The sequence below is a fragment of the Chinchilla lanigera genome, unplaced genomic scaffold (assembly GCF_000276665.1).
Source record: "Chinchilla lanigera isolate Chin_1 unplaced genomic scaffold, ChiLan1.0 scaffold00109, whole genome shotgun sequence".
NCBI classification, from domain to species: domain Eukaryota; kingdom Metazoa; phylum Chordata; class Mammalia; order Rodentia; family Chinchillidae; genus Chinchilla; species Chinchilla lanigera.
The window spans coordinates 282300-302007 of NW_004955510.1; the positions used below are offsets into that span (position 1 = coordinate 282300).

At 50.0% G+C, this 19708-nt stretch overlaps 1 protein-coding gene across 1 annotated transcript; it reads right to left on the bottom strand.

Annotated features, from left to right (window-relative positions):
- Positions 1 to 1560: 1560 nt before the first annotated feature.
- Positions 1561 to 18692, bottom strand: Mat1a (methionine adenosyltransferase I, alpha). The gene is made up of 10 exons (XM_005407869.2): positions 18606 to 18692; positions 18198 to 18522; positions 14849 to 14926; positions 13397 to 13519; positions 10938 to 11050; positions 10254 to 10397; positions 5750 to 5968; positions 4196 to 4378; positions 3971 to 4104; positions 1561 to 3388 (listed from the first exon to the last, which is right to left on the bottom strand). The coding sequence occupies exons 2-10, from the start codon at positions 18289 to 18291 to the stop codon at positions 3286 to 3288; spliced, it is 1191 nt and encodes a 396-aa protein (XP_005407926.1). The 5' UTR covers positions 18292 to 18522; positions 18606 to 18692; the 3' UTR covers positions 1561 to 3285.
- Positions 18693 to 19708: the final 1016 nt, after the last annotated feature.

The window sequence follows — 19708 nt, forward strand, 5'->3', positions numbered from 1 at the left end:
TAAAGGACTACAGTTGGGGTGAGCCATTTCCCACATTCCCAACACACTGTGTGGCTGAATTCACTGGACATTCCCAGGCCTCAAATCTCCTCATATGACATTTCTCATAGTTGACTTTGGAAATGCTTCTTTGCTTGTCTTCCAAAGACCCCACCCCCTAGTATTGCCTCCCTGCCTTGGCTGCTCCTCCAAACTCCTCTGGGGCTCCCAGATTCCCCAGTAGTGTGAAACTTGCAGACTGCATGGCCCAGAAGTTAGGCCCCTTTCTTGCCTTCAGAAATTATTTTGCCTTTTCTGTCCACAAGTCCCTTCTACAGACAGGTCCCCCCAGATGCTCTGTGCAGGTCTTTTTGTCCATACATGTCCCTGCAACATGCATACCACACTCTGTAACGTATATTTTATCACCTGCCTGTGGAGTGGCTTCTCAGGGCAGTCTCTCCCCTCCCCTTGGCCATGGTCCTGGGTCTTTGCTGTACCTTTCTCCTTCCTGGCATTCTGATCAGATCCTCATCTAATGCGGGGCAAAGCCACACAGGCCTGTGCTCACCCTCTAGGGAACATGCCCCAGAGTCCCTCTAGCCCCACTGTGGCAGCTGCACAGGCTCCGCTTCTCCCTGCTCCAGGGACATGAGCAGAGCTCCTGCAGACACCTGCTTCTAAGGAAAAATCACTGGGCTAATCCCCTCATCACTGAAAATGAGGAAATGTGCACCTGCTTAATGGCATGGCCACACTCATTTATTCCCCTTGATCATCCAGACACTGAGCAGATGTGGCCAAGTCCCCTTGTACACACCTTGCTGCAGGCAACATGCAAAAAGGGGTAGAAGGATGGGCCGGAGACAAGGAACCGGTAGCTGTGCATGTGATCAAGGGCACTCTGAGGCCAAGGAGCTGCTGCCCATCCCAAGGCCCTTGCACATTCCTCAGGCTCCTTGGTCCTCAGGCTGTATTTGAGGAGCAAATACAGCAATACACTGACTTAACATAGGAGCTGGTGCTATGGTTCGTGTCTAGATGTTCCCCAAAGGCTCATGCACTTTAGACGGGGCTTTTTTGGAGGCAGGTGAACCTAGTTTGTGATTGATTCATGGTTCAATGATGGAATTAAGGCTGGGTGACTGCTGGATCAGTCCACTGACTGGATTGGCACTGCCCAAACTCCAGCAGTCTGGATGAGACAAAACATGCAGAAAGAGGCTTGTTTCCCCTTTTTGCTCTCTCCTCTTGCTTTTGGTCTCTTCTGCTGCCATGAATGGTGGCCCCTCTGCCATGTGCCACTCTGCCTTGGAGCCAGCCGATTATGGACTGAAACCTCTTCAAACTATGAGCTAAATAAAACTTTCCCTCTTTAACTGTAGGTGTCGAGTATTTTGTCCTACTAACGAGAGAAAAGTAACTAAGACTGCTGTTAAATGAGAAAGACTCAGTCCATTGTGGGGAGAGTCTCCCACAGGATGATTTAGGGTAACCCTGAGGGGAGGCCCTGACTTGCTGGGAGTAGTAGAGTTCAGTGTTGCATCTCTGGGGGTTTGCAGACAAAAGCTCAGCATGGAGTAGTTGCTCCTTAGTTTTTATTCAGTGTCCTAGAAGGAATTATTAATAAAGGCTTTAGATTCGTATGCACAATGTAGGCCAAAAAGATCTCTTTTCTCCAGGAGACAGGAAATTTCCACTTCAGAACAGCCCAAGTTGGAGGAACTCAGACACCTGTGAGCCCTTCCCTCCCTGTGCTGCAAGGATGCTGAGGCCCCTATACAGCCAGGGACCCTGAAAAAGACCAAGGTTCCTAAGTCTCATAGAAGCTCAGGGTGTGGAGGCAGACAAGGCTCAGATCAAAGTGTCTACATCCTAGGCAAGGCTGCCAGGCAGACACTTGCAGCCACAACCAGTGCTGTGCCCCTGAGAAGAAGTCAGGTCCCCAGCATTCCCCTGGGGCCATGGAGGGCCCTTCCTGAGCTGGTGTCCTGGCTGCTAGCAAGGGTGCTGAGACCTGCTGTCCAAGGCCCAGGCTGAGGACAGATGGGGCATGTACAGCAGCCACCGATGAAAAGCCAGGAGAGTTTGAGGCTTCCAAAACCATGGTGGGCCAAGGACCACTTAGGCACTTTAGGAGCAGATGTGTCCTCCCAAAGCCGGCAGGCAAAGGCAGAATGTCCTCATATGTCAGGCAGTTTGTCCATCACCCAGAGGTAGCCCCATACCTGGGAACCATTACCGCAATGCACACAGGTCTCAGGACTGGCCTGTCTGGAAGGGGGATCCGAGGAGCCCCTACTTACCTACAGCACCACCAAAAGGGGGTGGGGGCCAGGTAAGGGAAGGGGCTCAAAGGTCACATGTCTTAGCCTTCACCCAAGGGTCACTACACTAACCCTAACCCCAGGGGGCCCCTGGAGGCACTGGATGAGACCTGGACCACAAGCCCTAGAGGTCCAAAACCCAAGCCACATGTCTCTGAGAGGTCAGTAAGCTGGGTTTATAAAGCTGCTTCCCAATCCAAATTCCAGCCCAGCCTGCCTTGGGCTCTCTTCCAGGACAAGCAAGGTAATGAAACCAGCTCTTGGTTCCACCCTGGCTCTGCACTGTCATATAGAGCATCACCCTGGCCTTGCCAAGAGCAGCAGGTTCACTGCCTGACTTCCAGTCAGCCCAGGCTCAGGCCTGAGGACCAGGTCCACAGCCTTGTCCCAGTCTGCTGTGCCACAGCCCGGGCCCATCTCTGGCCTGACATGTGTGGGTGTGGGACTCTGTGATAGCTAAAAGATGCCACTTCATAATGTTGGAAGAAGACATGAGATTGGCCATTGCCTTGGCCCCTTGCACGTGACAGTTGCCCAGGAGATGTCAGATGCCCAGTATGGGCAGAGCTTGGCCAAGGCCCTGGCCGTGGTACTGGCCACACATAAGAAAGGAAGGCCTGGTGTGCCTGGGTCACTGATGCCTTGATATCTGGTTAGGTCTGGGCTGTGCAAGGGCTGAGGGAGAGGATTTTCTCTTGATGAGGGTGACCTTCCCACTCGTGTGACATTGTCCTGCTCTGAGGGACAGGCAAGGGGACATTATGACACTGCATTCAAGGACCCTGACCCCCAGCACCCAGAAGCTACCTGCCTTCCCCCAACATCCATGGTGATAGCAGGGTGGGGCAGAGGAGAGGGGTGGGCTTTGCCAGAAGGACAGAGGCTGGGTGGGCACGATGCCAGGAGGAGTTGGGGGGACAGAGTATCTGGGATCTTGAGAAGAGTGTGCAGGGCAAGGTCAGGCCCACGCCAGCCAGCTCTAAAACACGAGCTTCTTGGGCACCTCCCAGGGGAATTCACTCCGTCCGAAATGGCCGTAGCAGGCTGTCTTCTGGTAGATGGGCCTCTTCAAGTCCAAATCCCTGCATGGCCAGCAGAAGACAAGGTCATGTTGGAATGGGCCTCTTCCCCTGACCCTGAGTCCAGGAGCAGGGAACACACTCTAAGGGTAGCGTGGCTGGAGCTTCAGCCCCGTGCGTGTCCTGCCTTTGCCGCTGGCCCTCCTGTGCCATGGCTTAGGAAAGGGAGGCTCAGATGCTCCCGAGAGCTGACTGCACAGGCACATCAGGAAAGGCTGCTAACCCCCACTTTATGGTGCCTGTCGCCCACCGCCTGGCCAGGCCGAGGACTGCGTAGCCAAGCTCTGGAAAGCAGGGTGGCGCAAGAAAAGCACACACAGTGCATTGCTGACTTGATTCCCAGCAGTTGACCTCACAGTCGCTTTCCCAAGGAGCTGCTGTCTGCTGGATCAGCAGGGCTCTCACACTGCCTCCTCAACTTGGATGTCAGGTATTCCATGCCCAAGTGCACTGCCTTCTGGGTGAGGAGCCTTGCCCTGACCTGTGGGCAGCTGGAAAGTCCTTCCTTCTGCTTCCCCTTCAGTCAAGCCATGCATGTGGGGAGAAAGGGGCAAGGTCCCATGCAACACCTGGTGGCCCTTTTACCTGACAATGACACCTGGCCGGAGGTCAAAGTTCCTGTTCACCACCTCTAGCAGCTCCCGTTCTGTCTTCTCTGAGGTTCCATAGGTGAAGATGGAAATGGACAGTGGCTCTGCCACTCCGATGGCATAGGACACCTTTCAGAAAGACCACACTCAGAGATGTTGATGTCCTCAGGCAAGGACAGCAGGGCCAGGAGGGTGGACTCAGAATGTGGGGGTGACCTACCTGCACAAGCACTCTCCGGCACAGCCCAGCTTTCACCAGGGACTTAGCCACCCAGCGGGCAGCGTAGGCTGCTGAGCGGTCCACCTTGGTGGAGTCCTTTCCAGAGAAAGCCCCACCGCCATGAGCACCCCAGCCACCATAAGTGTCCACAATGATCTTGCGGCCAGTGACACCCGCATCCCCCTGCAGAGGCAAAGGAATGGAGGGAGGATATGAGCCCCTGAGCCCCTGAGCCCCTGAAGAGGTGAAGGGGGCTGAAGCCCTTGAGAAGGCTGCCCTGAAAGTGCCTGCAGGGCTTTTGCAAAGACCCCTTGGCTGGAAATCTTCCAGAAACCCCAGATTTTCCTCCAGGTTCTATCCCTGACTAGCTATGGAAATCAGGTGACCTATCAGCACCTTACTGGAAAAATGGGGACAGAGGTTGTCTGGGGCCACAGCTGCCCCACCCACCATGCCTTTGAGTCCATGAAGATAAATCTACCTGCAGGCAGGAATTACACTGCAATAAGCGTAACGTTGGGCCACGGCCCAGCTGGTGCTACCAGCTACTGTTGCCCCCTTTCCTTTCCAAGTATGCCTTGTGTATCTTTGATCAATGTGACCATTAATCCTGACACATCAACTTGACTGGATTAAGAAATACCTAAAAGTTTAGTAAAAGATACTTCTGGGTGTGTCTTGGTAGGTCATGGAGGTACAACCCCTTGGGTACTACATATGGCTCCAGGACAGTTCCTCTCTGGCACTATTCCCTCCTCTGCTTCTGGGCTGCAACAAACTAAACATCTTTGCTCCCCCACACCATTCCACCATGATGTACTTGCCTTGGAGCCAGCTGACCATAGACTGAATTCTCTGAAACTGTGAGTCAAATAAGCCTCCTCTTAACCCTCTCCTCCTTTAAATTGCCAGTGTCAGGTATTGTGTCTCAGAAAACGAAAGCTGATTAATACATAAAAATGTTTTTAAAGGGTGGGGCTCTACGCTAAATGGTCTGGGGGAAGTCTTCCTACTCTAACCCCTTTATTAGGGTTCACTCTACTATATCTAGGCTTTGAAAAGTCCTGCAAGACAAAACTTCCTTTCACTCTATTTTCTACACTCCATTTGCCCCCAGGACCCAACCCACAGCTGCAGCCCCAGCAGCAGTCAGTTGCCTCTCCAAGGTGCTCTGCTGTTTAATGTCCACCCCTTTACTCCTGTAGTATAGGGGGAGGGAGCATCAGGAGTCCCCACTCAGAAGTCCCTGCCTGACTGTGATACCCACAAGAGCTGGTGGCAACCACAGCAGGTACCCAGCAAGTGCCACCTGGGAAGGGGTAGCCATGAGGGAGACCCTGAGCTTGGCAGGGCAGTAGCTTCTGTGTGCAAGTAAGATGGCATTTGAGACTCCTAGAGGTGTGTCCTTACTTCCATGGGTACTGACATAGCACTCAATGGGTGAGACCAAAGTTTAAGACTGCTGAAAGCTCTTTTGCAGCCTGCTCACTTGGACACAAGCTACCTCAGTAACCAAGACCCAGGAATGGGCTTCACTCAGGGACCCGCACACACCTGGGGCCCACCAATGACAAAGCGCCCACTGGGCTGCAGGTGGTAAATGGTGTCTTCATCCAGATACTTGGCAGGCACCACGGCCCTGATCACCTGCTCCTTCAGAGCCCTGCGCATGTCCTCCAGTGCAACGTCCTCATCGTGCTGCACAGAGATGACGATGGTGTGGACACGCACAGGAATCACAGCGCCACTTTTCTGTGTGTACTGAACTGTCACCTGGGTATTCAAAGGGAAGGCAAGGTATTGTGAGGCTGTTGCACATCACTGCTAGGCACAGAGCCCAGAGGTCGGCAGGACCCCTGGGGAAGTGAAGCCACCTGTCCTCAGAGAGTTTCAGAGAGCTACCGTGACACATTTTTACATTTGAAAAGTTGCCCGGCGCTGTGAGGTGACTGGCATAGGGCAAAGCTGCTCTATGTGTGACTCCAATGGGTACCACTTCGAGATGAGCTTCCTCTCGACTGGGACCCCCCAGGCCCCTCCCCTGCTGTTCCAGAGGCTGCTGGGTGCCCACAAATGTCCCCTTCCCCAAATCTCTCTTCTGACTCTCCACAGTCTCTGACCAAAGTATCCTTGCTCCTGCCAATGACAACAGGAACCCATGGGCCACATGTCACCGGCAGAGACAGAAGCACTTTGGCCATGGCTATGAAACTTGACAGAAGGCTTTGATGGGGGACATTTATTATCAGAGCCTCTGAGACAGAGGTGAGTAGCCCCATGGGGGAGCCCTGCTCCCACAGTGGGGGATCCCTGGCAGTGTCTGGGGCAGTGGACTTGCCTCTGTAGGGACAGGGTAAGAGGGACCCCAGCTGGAGTGGCTGAAATAAGAGAGAGCAGCTATCTCCAGACCAGCTCTGGACTAAGTGTTTTGCCAAAAGAAAGGGTGAGTACAGGGCCCCTGGGGGGAAGGACCACCTGTGAGGTCCTAGCAGGTCAGGTCACAGGAGTGGCTCTAACACAGACTCCCACCTCCACAGGCCAGTGCTGCTCCTGTCCTGGGTGTTATGTTAATCCATCAGATATCCCCACCCAGGAAGTACTGTTCTCCCCACTTCACAACAGAAGAACAAAGCAAGGGGAAGGAAAACCTGTCTGGTGTCACACAACCAACTGGGGAGAGGCAAGTAGCCAATCCCTGCTCAGCCCAATGCAAAACCCACGTTTCTACTACAGCACAGATAAAATGCTTCACCAGAGACCCTGCCTTCTACTGACACGTCACCAGGCACATTGGTCTGATGTCACAGACTGACCTGCCTTGGTGACAAAGGAAAGCAATCTGGGCTATCTGGGTTTGCAGAGTGCATGGGAAGATGATGGGAAGGACAGCAAGGAAGGCAGGAGGAGAAACAAGCATTGGTGGAGAGTGCACTGTGTCCTAGAAGCCATGCTGAAGATGAGAATCTGTAACCAGCCCATTCTACAGAAAGAAAGTTCAGGTTCCAGACTGAAAATATTTGAAGATCACACAGCAGGGCTGGGGTCTGCCCTGTAGCTTTGTTGCCCAACAGGCAGGATTTGTCTAGCAGAAGGTTGCCACTGGAGACCCAGAGTCAGGTGCTGGACCACAGACCTGACGCTGCCCAAAGCAGTGCGTTCCCACCACAGCAGGCTCCAGGTGCCTGCAGGATCATGCTATGGCCAATGGCAGAGGGCTATTCCTGTCCGAGGACTTCTTCAGGGCACGGGGCTGCAGGAAGTGCCTCCATGGTCTCTGCCTTGCTGGGTCTGTACTGGATGACTCCTGCTCTGGGTCCTGTCTGGTCCCAAGAGCAAAAGGGTAGGATTCAGAAGAAGGCATGAGAGCCCAGGCCCCTGACGCCTGACCCTAGGAGACGGCAGAGGCACAGGGACACAGATGAAGCCTCAAACACTGGAGTAGGGCTGGGACCAGGGTTCCCAGGAAGCAGACCCCAGGCAGGCTCAAGGAGCAGAGCACTCGCGCTCCAACCCCCACCCCAGGAGTGCCTGTACAGAAAGACAGAGCTGGGTGGGTGCAGCAAAGGCTCTTATCTCATGGCGTCAGCAAGATATGGGGAAAAATACACCATGGAAAACATAGCTCGGACTGGAGACAAAAATAGCCACCATCCTGCCTCCCAGTTCTCAGTATCAGCAGCAAGAGTTTGTTCAGGTGGAAAGATTCATTCTGTTCACAGTCAACACTGCACGGTGCTGAGAATCCTTCACAACAGGGTGTAGGAAGGAGGTACAAGGCTGCTCCACACAGTGGCCCTGCACCCAGCCTGTGCAGGGAGGGACCCAGGCCGTGCCGTGCCCCAGGGGCTGTATGGAGCTCACTGGCAACTTGCGTGCTCTCCGGCTAGAGCTGGCAGAAACCACCTGTGGCAGGGAGACAGGCAGACCTCTGGCATCCATGGCAGCCTATCTCTCCTCCTTCTCTCCATGCCCTAGACTGGAACTTTTTTTTTGTAGTATAAGGATTAAACCCAGGGCCTTTACACTGAGATACATCCCTAAACTTTTCTTTTAAATTTATTTTGAGGCAGGCTGTGGCTAAGACACTAAGTTGCCCAGGCTGTGCGTGAACTTGAGATCCTCCTGTGTCAGCCTCCCAGAGTGCTGGTGTTCCAGGCACATACCACCACACCTGGCTTTGACTGGGATGCTTGCTGTTTCTTACCTGAGCACAAAGAAGGAGGCCTTTCCTCTCTGGTGAACTGATCTGACAGGTGGATTCTCCCTGGTTCACTCTCACCTGAGGGCGCTTAGTGGGCTCCACCATTTCCTCTACAACTATTCTGGGACCCAATTTTCTGAGAATCTCCACTGTTTTAAATCCCAGCAGCATTCCAGATGGTCAGGTTGTGCCCCTTTCCTTGTGTACTATCACTCTTTGCAAACATTAGCTCCCCTGCCTCACAACCTAAAACAATACCCAGTGGTGCTAGGGTCCTGCTTCCCACCTGCAGTCACCTAGGTAGCACAGAAAGCCCCAAGTAGGGGTCTCTTCAGGCCATAAGCACACGCCCTAGTCCCAGCTGCAGCTGATCTGCAGCAGTCTCTGCTCTGTGCAGGGACTCACACTTGGGACAAGGACACTGCGCAGCGGGGAGCAGGACAGAGCCACACACACCACAGTGAGACCCAAAACCTTGTGTGTTCATTCCAAGTGCAGGAAAAAGAGAAGATGCTGTCTTCTGGCAGCCAGGGGTGGTACCCACAAAGATACCTACACTTGGCTAGCCCCTGTTAGACAAGCAAGGACCCACAGAAGACCAGCAAGGCACACATATGAAGCACCAAGAAACAAGGGCACCTGAGCCCAGTGATGCCCAGTGAGACAAGATGGGGTGGGATGGAGGTGCACTGGCTAAGGAAGGTGAAGCAGGGAGACCACAGAAGGCTTTGAGTGCCGGAATGAAACGGGGCTCCTCTCTCTTCCCACAGGAAACAGAAACTTGGAAGAACACTAGACTGTCTTAAGAAATTAAAAGTGAAGCCTGTAGGAAGTTGACAGGAGATTTCTAGCAGGGAGAACCTCTGGGAGGGCAGCATTCTGGCCAGGCTGACCTGGAATGAGAGGGGAGCTCAGCAAGGAAATTTGGGGCCCAGGCAGGGTGGAGACAAAGATGGCACTGAGCAGGGCTTGGCAACAGGAGGGGCTGTGACCCAGCCCTTCAGCACAGCAGGGGTGACGGAGCTCACAAAGCCAGCTCCTCAGCACACACGTGTGTGGGCACTGAGAACGGGCAAGTAACTTCAAGTGACAGGGCTGGGGGAGCCGGGAGCTGTGTGTGCTGCAGGAAGATGGGACCCAGAGCATGATGGGAGGGCTTGAGTGCATGCAGGAAGAGGTGCCAGGATGCGGGGTGTCAAGCAGGGGAAGGTGAAAGAGGAGCCAGAGCAGGAGGTGGCTGGGAATGAAGCCATTGCAGTCACCAGGTTCAGCAGGAAGGGACACAGAGTTAAGGCCAATGACACAGGTCCACGTGTGCCGTGCCTGCGCCACCCCAGCCTTCATGGCCGCCTTTCAAATAGAGGCATCAGGAGGATTTCAACAGTACAGGGAGCAGAGAGGTCAGGGTCCACTGGGCTGGGACTAGACCCAGCAAAGGTCAAGCTTTGCTATGAGAAAGAAAGATGCACAAAAGGGCTGTAGTGAGCTGGACAGCTAGATGGCCTGTTGGAGATGTGGAGACCATGCGTGTGGAAAGGCAGGGACCTAAATGCCTGAAACCTGTGGAGGAGCAAGGCCGCAGTGCAAACTGGGAGTCAGCAGAGTCTACAGATGACAATGAGGCAAAACAGGACCCAGAACCGCTCTTGCAAGCTTACTGTGGTTTTGAAATTCTGTATTAAAATGTGGTGGGGGGGATGTGGATTTACAATGGAAGTTTTCAAATGAACAACCTTTTCAAATAGACAAGTTGTTGAATGCGCAGACTGAATATTTTGATCTTAAAAATGTCAAGAGTGAAGAGGACATGATGGCTGAAGTTCCAGGAGCTCTGCAAGAGGTGTGGAGGCCACCTACCTGGGTCTTGGAGTCGGGCCTCAGCCAGGGGAGAGCACCAGTGCGCCGCAACTCCGCCATGCGGGCATTGAGTTTGTGTGCCAGGACAATAGTGAGTGGCATGCACTCCTCCGTCTCGTCAGTGGCATAGCCGAACATCAAGCCCTACAACCACATATGGGGCAGACTGAGCTCCTATCACCAGGATGACAGCTTTCCCCAAATCTACAATTTCAACATGCATTTGATGCCTCCTACATAGAAGACTTTGTACTGGGTGTGTCTGAAAGGGAAAACACCCTCCCTAACCCGCACACTCTAGGAGGGGAAGACAAGCTCCCTTAGGCATTAGCAACACAGCCTTCCACAAACTGCCCCAAGATCACTGCCCTAAAGCAGAAAAACCACCTCACTCCAGGTGTGCTCCTCCAGCTCACGTGTGGGTGGCAAGTCTGCCTAATAGTGTGAAATGGCAGGACTGAGACGGTATTGAATGAAGAGCCTTTACACTGAGCTATATCCCCAGCCCTTTTTTAATTTTTTATTTTGAGACAGGGTAGGTTTGAACTTGCAATCCTCTTGCCTTAGCTTCCCAGAGAGCTGGGATTATAGAAGTACACCACCATCCCCCCAGCTCCTCCATGCAGGTTACAACCTGACTACACTGGAGTGATGTCCCAAGAAGTTCCCACGTTGCTGAGATACCTGGTCTCCCGCACCAAAATCCTCTTCCTTTCTGTCTAGATGGACACACTGGGCAATATCCGGGGACTGCTGCTCCAAAGCCACGAGCACGTTGCAGGTCTTGAAGTCGAAGCCTAGGCGGAGGGGACAGCATGTTGGAGTCGGGACAAGTGTCAGACTGGCAGGGTGGACAACTCTGTCCCTTGTACAGTATTTAGTGTCAGGTTAGGTGGTCTCTGACCAGCTGGGGTCTGTCTAGGCCCATAGCTAAGGCCTAGGACAGCACGCAAGTCATGTCTCCTTCCCACACCATCCTGCTGAACTCTTTAGTCAAAGAAAATTCTTTCTGGTGCATTTTACTGTGTTCAGTTATACCTTGGTTGAAAAGATGTATCTCACAAGATCAAAATATGTTATGTGCACCTATAAAAATATCATTCTAAAACCCAGTATTTTGTAAAATTAACATGTACTAATAAAAAACATATTTAAAAAGAATTAACTACTTGAAATTGTGACATAAAAACCAGGTATCACAGAAGCTGCACTGGTGACGAGCACGTAGATGATCCATAGCCCTGTGTCTTCAGCTGTCCTGGAGGAGCTCCTCAGAACCAAGTTTGAAAATCACTGAACTGAGTGAAAATCAAGGAGCCTTCCAGTGCTGCTGTTCAGAAGCCCAGGGGTTAAATACATGAACAAATACAGCATACATGAACCATCTCAACAGAATTGGGGTGCTGAGACCCCAAGATATGCCCAGGGCCTACAGCAAATGGGAAAGCGAAGGTCCCTGTGTGCCACACTGAGGCCCAGGCTTGGAGAGCCAGGCCTCTCGGCACAGTGGGCACTGGACCTGTCCAGGGAATGCCATGAGGAAGCTGGTCCTCACAGCCACGCTGAGTTACGCTGCTGGAAGCCAAACACCAGACACCCCATCATGAGCGTCCTGACCTTCTCCCTGAGCCCTACCAGCCCTACCATATAAACTACATGTAACCTGAAGTTTATATGCAAGCTTCAGGTGGGATCTACTACCAAAGGATAAAAATATTGAAGCTGTACTGTACAACACGAGCTCCAGGGTTACCCTAAGCAACACTGTTCCCCTCAGTAAGTCTGTCTGCCTGGAATGCTGGCTCTCCTCCTACATACCACAGCCCCTGGCTCTCAAGAAATGCACCTTGTGTTTCCTCCTACAGTCCAGCCCCTCACCCTACACTACATCACAGACTCACCATTGCTCACCACCTGAGGTCTGCTGTTCCCCCACCCCAGAAGCACCAGGCCACCCTTGCCTTTTCTCTCCCCTGCTCTGCAGTGAATGTTTTTAATGTGCAAACCAATGAGCAATCTTTAGAAAGCTGTCAAAGTGTTCTCCTATTGGGGATTAGACATTTTGCACCTTGCCTAATCACTTCCTGTCTGTATAATGAATTTTGCCAGCACTAAAAACCAAGCAGGACTCCAAGGGATTGGGAGAAACAATTCAGGCACCAAAGGGAGAGGGGCAGAGCTTGGAAAGGACAGGACATCCAGTGACTACAGCAGAGAGCTCTGGGCCTGCGAGGTAGCATCCTAGCCATCCTGGGACTCTGGGGAGTGAAGAGAGAACTAGCAATGACCGAAAGGGCAACTTTTCTTTAAAAATTGGAATTGTCTGAGTTCATTGTGGAATCTTTAAGAACTGGGTCCAGAAAGCCAGCGTAAAAATAAGGCTCTGATGCTCGCATGGAATGGTGCTGTCCTCAGGGCTCTAGTTCTAGTCCCCTGGCATCAGTGAAAACCCCTCCAGCCTGTGCTGTTCCCTGGCTTGGACAATGAAATATGCATTAAGGCCCTATGTTGGTCCTAGCTCTGACCTGCCTGTTGGAGCTGTGCTTCTCCTCAGCCCCTGCCAGGCTGGGCCCCTCCTCTGGGCTTTGGCACCCACATGTCTGGCAGGGATGACTTGGGTCAGTCTGTCTCTACTGTTCTCAGTCCCAGAACTGGACTGCATCACCTTTCTCTGTGCCAGCAGTGGATTCTCCAACCTGGTGGCCTTTCACTGATTGCCACCTATAACTGTTTACCTCGCCAAGCCTCGATTTCCTCATCTGTGTAAGAAATACACCAGAATTTCTAGAATGAATAAAGGAGATGGTGCTCATCAAAAGACCAATGTCCGTGCCTGCCTGAGGGGATGTTCCTAACAGAGGCAGCTCCCTTCATTCAATGCTGCTTTCCTTTCCAGCACCGAGACGGCAGGGCAACAATGAGACTCATCTACCACAGAAACTGTGGGCAGTCACCCTGCTACTGTCCTACCCAGTCAGCTGTAACACTCTTGTCTAAGCCTTAGGACCCTGGAGCCTGACACAAGGTTCTACCAGTGATACTTCTCTAAGTAAGATTTGTACTCCTCTAAAACTAAGGTTCAGGTTCAGCCCAGCAGTAGGGAGGCTCTCTCTGCAGAAACCAGCAAGCATTCTGGCCCTCACCCTTCGCAGAGTCATCATAGCCAATGTGTTTGATGGCATCCCGCACCACGCGCTGGTAATCCACCATGGCCATGGAGGTAATCTCCCCACACAGCAGCACCATTCCCGTCTTGCACACCGTCTCTGCAAGAGAAGGCGGGGGACAGATCAGCAGTCACGTGCCAGCAGACAGAAGTGGGAGATGTCTCATGAGCAACAGATTCAAGAAAGAAAATAACAACGCCAACAAAAAGAATAAGCCCAGCACCCATCACTGAGCATCACCAGATGCTGCCTGCAGAAAGGTGCTTTGAGGAGAATAAGCCACACTTCAATTTTATACTTACTATTGGTATGATCTTGGACAATTTATTTAACCTAATTCTAAGTTTCCACATCTATTCTGTTGTGTGGATTAAAAGAGACCATGGTTGTAGGTGGCTGTTACAATGAACACCGGTCACCTGCCCCCTTCCCACATGTTGCTAAAATCCCACTGTGAGCTATAGGGAGTTGGATCAAAAGACCAAGACAGACCGTCTTTACCTCCAGCTGTTTACAAAGATATCAGGGTGTGCTCTACCATCTGAGAGCCATGGGTCCCTGAAGCATTTGACACAGGGGGTAGGATGCCACCAGAGATGGAGGGATGGCTCCTGTGTAGTGGGCAGGACACAGTGTTGATGGTCAGGACAGCAGGGTTGTCCCATGCACTGGCCCATGCCTTGGCCAAGGCCTTGATCCATTAGCACTGTGATCTCCTCAGTGAAGTGAGCGGCTGGACCTGAGCTATCCAGCCTCCAGAGTCCTTGGCTCTGATGCTGCGCCTCAGGCTTCAAAATATTGGCAAAGTGTGAAAAACTTATTCCACAAGTAACAGCAAAGATCTTCAGCATGCATGAGCCTCCAAGAGACAAGGCAGGATCTGACAGTAATGTGCCTTCAGAAAGTTGCTGCTGTTGTTATGGGCAATTGATAGAGAAGGCTCCCCCTGTAAATCACTGTAATGTTTGAACCATACCACCCGGTAGGACAGAAAAGTAGAGAAAGAGCCAGACAGGGCACAACCATCAAAGGCTCTTACAGCAGAATGCTGCTCATGGCCCTCTCAGCAGCTCTGTAGTTCCACTGTCTTTCATCTCATCTGGAGCACTGATCTCAGAACTTTGAAAGACCACTCCACCCCTAATAAACATCAAGTATCAGGAAGGCCTTGCAGTGATCCAACCCTCTGCTCTTTACTGAGGCTAAGATAGTTAATGCTAAAGGCCATCTTCCCGCTGAAGATGATTACCAATTTTTTTCATGGTCAGAAGTGGTTTTCTTCCCTGATGCAACATGGAAAGACCACATCACGAAGACCATGCTGCAGCCTGGAGCACGTGGACTTTTATCACTCTGCAGCCTCAGGCCCACTATGCATGTCTCACCCAGCCCACCCAGCTGTCTGGCAGGAGGGGATGGGTCACTTACCACAGGCCACCTTGGCATTGGGGTCTTGCTTAAGGTGAGCATCCAGAACTGCATCGCTGATCTGGTCACAGATCTTATCTGGATAAGAATGAACATGGGTGTGAATCACACAGGGAATGAGTGTAACAAATGTGAAATGATTAAATATTCTGTCAGTTTGCAAATCAATTCTACTAGCCTAAGAGGATACATTGCTCAACATAAGCAATTAGAAATATTTTGAAATTTCTATTTCTTTTCATTCCTACCTCATTTTGAAGACATATATTATGTAAATTATAGAATTCTCTAGAAGAAGAAATGTGCTTTAAAATCAGCTCTTCTAAGACTCTAGGGCAGTGCGCACACACGCACACACGCACACACATGCATGCACACACACTTCCTTAACTAAAATGTCTCTCATTCTTCAGCAGCATATTCTTTTTCACGCTAACATCTAGAAATTTCCTAGAAATAGAAATAGAGTCCTTAATAGCATCAGTGATATTAGGGGTTGTGATATAAAATCAAAGGGAACAAATAAGTGCTCTGCTTTGCATCACACAAAATACTACACCCAAGGACATAGCACTGCTTACAAAGAACCCTACAAGACCAGGTGGTGGTGGCTCACACCTAAAATCTTAGCTACAGGAGGCTAAAGCAGGGGAATTACATCACCTTGGGCAATTTTGCAACCTAGCATGCTGTATCAAGATAAATAAAGGGTTGGGGAAATAGCTCAGTGGTAGGGTGCTATGTTCAATCCCCACTACCAAAAACACAAAGGAAAAAGCCCAAGAATTCTCCCAACAACACTCCTAACATCATTGCTCTTTTGAAGAACATTCTCATAAGCATCTCCCACAGCCTCCTATGGCCACTGAAGACCAGAAAGCACAATAGCTGAGTTTTTCCTCTGCAATCAAGATAGACATGACAAAGCCTCACCCTGAGCTAGACCATCTTATTGCTACTCTTTGCCTTGAAGACTACATGTGGTCTAACACATAGATCACTAAACACCACTGTGGAAAATTCCACTCTTGTTTTGATTTTTGCAAGGTGAATAATCACAAGTAAAGAAATAAATATGACCTCTATTATACACATTACATCCCATACTATGTTCAAAATACTTATGGGTACTCTTAATAGGCTAATACATTTTTAAGACTCCAGATCCATAATCAAGCAATTCAACTCTCAAAAGCAACGGAGTTTTATATATATGCCAAAGATATATGGCACCCATGTTTGTCTTATCTGCCATCAAAGGTTAACTTTCTAATTTCTCCTTCAGAAACTACTACTAAATCTATGCCTGGGATTTTCTGTCCACACTCCTGCCAGTGGCAGATCCTGGCTATAAATCTAGGTTTATCTGAGTGCATAGATTTTGTACACACCCAGCAAGACTGCCCACAGCTGTCATACCCTGAAATGAGTAGATGATGAACACCTCAGACCTGCCCATTAGAGTTCCTAAAAGTTATTCACAGGCTGACTGTGGGTGTCTCTGCTTACTTAAAGGACCCAGTGCAAATGCAACAGCTATACAGACAAAGCCAGAGGGTAGCAATGTCATAGGACAGTACCTCAGATAAGATAATGCCTGAGGAGGTCCTTTCTGAGGGTTTGTCAGGCTCTAAAATTTCTATCAGCATTATTCAGTAGCCTCAAGACAGCCATGGGTCAGTTTTTTTTCAAATTCAAAAAAGAAACAAGTTTTACCTTTCTGATGGGCATGGAATGAAAAGCAGAAGTCAGTAAGCCTTAAAAGAAATCGACTTACTTGGACAGTTAATTTATGCTGGCAAATGAAAGCAGAATCAGACAACTTGATGAAGTGTTAGGAACCAAAACAATCCATGGATTGGTTGGAATTGTCATCCTCTGTTCACTGAGCACATTACTGCTGGGTACAGTGTGCCATGCTTAGGGCCACTAGCTACTCTACCAAAGAACTCACTTCCTCCAGGTAACAACCTTTCTCCTAACCTACATGTCACCCTCATAACCCACTGAGATGACCAGAGCATATCAGACACAGTTATGCATCCAAGGTTAAGTACAGGAAACCTACAAAGTTTATCTACAGATTTATGCACAGTGAAAGAGGCTATTTACATCGAATTAAGTAAGTCTTGTACAAAGTGATCTAATTCAACATTTTTCAACAGCTGCATTATTGAAACTTTGAGCCATATAATACTTTATCATGAGGCTGTCTTGCACATTGTAAAGGGAAAGTTTAGCAGCATGTTTGGGCCTCTATCCAGCCGGTTCCAGGAGCACCTTCCCTCTTTTCCCCAGTACTATGACAACCAAAAATTATCTCTAGATATTACAAAATGCTCTGAAGGAGAGAGGGACAAAATTGCCCCCAGTTGAGGACCACTGGATAACACATGCAGAAGAAGCAGTGCATTGAGATGACCACAGCCATGTTACAAGTTATCAAAGTTAAATCTTTGGGGGAAAGAATGAGCACAAGGAAGATGGGAAAAGGGGGACTTGGTGATGAGTTACCACACACTTTAAGTTCTCAGCTAAATTTGAAGAAGTTCTTGAACACACAACTCTGCGCTTAGTCCTCAAGATTCTGCTCGTATAGTGGTCCTAAAAGTGTGGTTTCCACACCAGCAGCAGAAGCATGTCCTGGGAACTTGTTAAAAACACAATTTCTTGAGCCTCTACCAGACCTATTGAGAGAGGTCTGGCACGCTGCCACACCAGGCCCTCTGGATGATGCTGACACACTCCAAGGCTCAACAGCCTCTCAATCCCACAACTTGAAGCTCTGAGTATCTGGGCATGAGCCTGTCACCAAGGAATCCTCTCTCATGTTCCACATCAGAGCCTTCCTGCCTTTCAGGGAGCAAAACAATGCTCCAATTCCTTTTCCTCTCCAGGAAGTCATAGGCTTTTCTCCTAGGTAATACACCTGAGAGCCCAGCACCCAGAGATCCGACTCAGCACCAATCATTCTATACCATACGGGCTTCACACCTAGAATTTAGCAACCGCTGATCTTATTTGGGGAACATTCTCTGTTGACTTAAATTGCTCAGTGATTACAGATAAAAAGTTCTGTCAAAATAAAAACAACATGTTAAGATCTGATGGGACATTTGGTATGTACCTGATGCTTATTGTTTGTTCTGTCTCAGCCCTGCTGTTCCGAAATTCTAGTGATGGGCAGCTGCATGGACCCTCAGCTTCATAATGAGCTACTGTTCATGTTGTCTTTCCAGAGATCCCTATGGCAACTAACACTCAACACTCTCAGAACTGCTGGTAAGTGACTCCCTGGGTCCAGGCTGGGGAGGATGGATTTGCAGTGAGGCTAGGACAACTCACTTACCCGGATGTCCCTCTCCTACAGACTCGGAAGTGAACATGAAGGCTCCTTCTTCACTTAGAGAATGGTCACATAAGCCATCCACAGGTCCATTCATTGTCTCTCACTTCTCCGCTCACTTTCGCAGGTAACAATTTCAATGCTGCGGCTTCGCCCGAGGTTTTCTCTACCAACCCAACAGGCTTATCTCTGGCAGAGGCACGGGGACGGCTCCTGCCTACTGTCTGGGTGCACTGACAGCAAGGTGAAGATGGGTGAGATGGGACGGTGCAGATGGAGGTGGATGTGTCACTCCCTCCGCTGGTCAGAGCTTGTTCCTGAGTGACTCCTATATATGGAAAAGTGAAAGTACCTGAGTAATCATGTGAGGACATTGGAGGAGTCCATTTCCTTGTAGGGGAGTCTTCTTACCTTGAGGAATTTTAGTCCTCAGTTCTCATGTCCCAAGCCTGAAGTACCTGGCCAGTGAAGGTGAAGAAGGCTGCAGGGCTTCTGCAGAAGCGAAGTTTTGTTGAATTTTCCCTGCAGTTCTCCAGCTAATCTACATATTTTTCCAGTGCCTTCATCTCACTTTAGAAGGCAGAGGGTCTGTGGTTACTCAGAGGTACAAATGGGCAGCAAGAAACTCCCAGAGGACATGGTTCAGGCTAAGATTGCAACACTGGGTGGCCCTGTGGGTGATTGCCCCTCCCCCTGCCTCTGGTCCAGAGTGGGCTCGCCCCCTCTCCCTCCGCAGGCCCACAGGCACACCTGCACCCTGAAGCAGCCGTACAACAGACGCATTTCGGAGGCAAAGCCTTTGAGTCCACACTTTTCTGCTAACAGAAATCATCTAAACTGTCAACTTCTCTAAGGCACTGGAAGCAAATTAACAAGCAAGGTGTTAAAAAAAAAAAGTGCCTGGGCAAGTAATATAGAACAATGGGTTTTTATTGTTGTTGGAGATGGACTTCTGAAAGACAAATTCATTACAGAGAAATTATTAGAGTCCAGTTTCCACAGCTGGCAGATAATAAATTACATGTCCATATATTCAGTTCTATACACTAGATAAATACCTTGTTCACATGACCCTTCATTATTTTTGCCTTGACCAAAAATATACTAGACTAGATGATATTTTTAGTTCATAGACTAAATGATACCATCTATCTGCTCATTCTCTCATGCTCTGGGATCGACCTGCATCCTCATATGCAGGGGACAACAGAGGACTGAGGCTGCAGAGAATGAGGACAGGTAGTGAAACCAGTTCCCTCTAGAGTGCCATAAAAAGTAACCACCTAAAACAACATATATCATAGGTTGGACAGTGGGAAACAAAGGCAGGAGACAGTAGCCCAGACTTGCAATTCTGGTGGCCAAAACCTCCTCTGTACTTATTCTAGAAGCATTTCAATGTTTCTGGCACTAGCGCTCCAAATTCTGAATTTTAGTAATTGGTCTTCAGTAGCAGCCCAATCTCTTCAGGTAATCAAAACCATACTGAAGGGACTGCCCGTAGGATAACATGA

Coding starts and splice junctions, on each gene's coding strand:
- Mat1a (XM_005407869.2), bottom strand. CDS start 18,291: ATGAATGGACCTGTGGATGGCTTATGTGACCATTCTCTAAGTGAAGAA. Junction 11,051..13,396: donor CTATGATGACTCTGCGAAGG/GTGAGGGCCAGA, acceptor CCCTCCGCCTAG/GCTTCGACTTCAAGACCTGC. Junction 4,105..4,195: donor GCCGGAGAGTGCTTGTGCAG/GTAGGTCACCCC, acceptor TCTTTCTGAAAG/GTGTCCTATGCCATCGGAGT.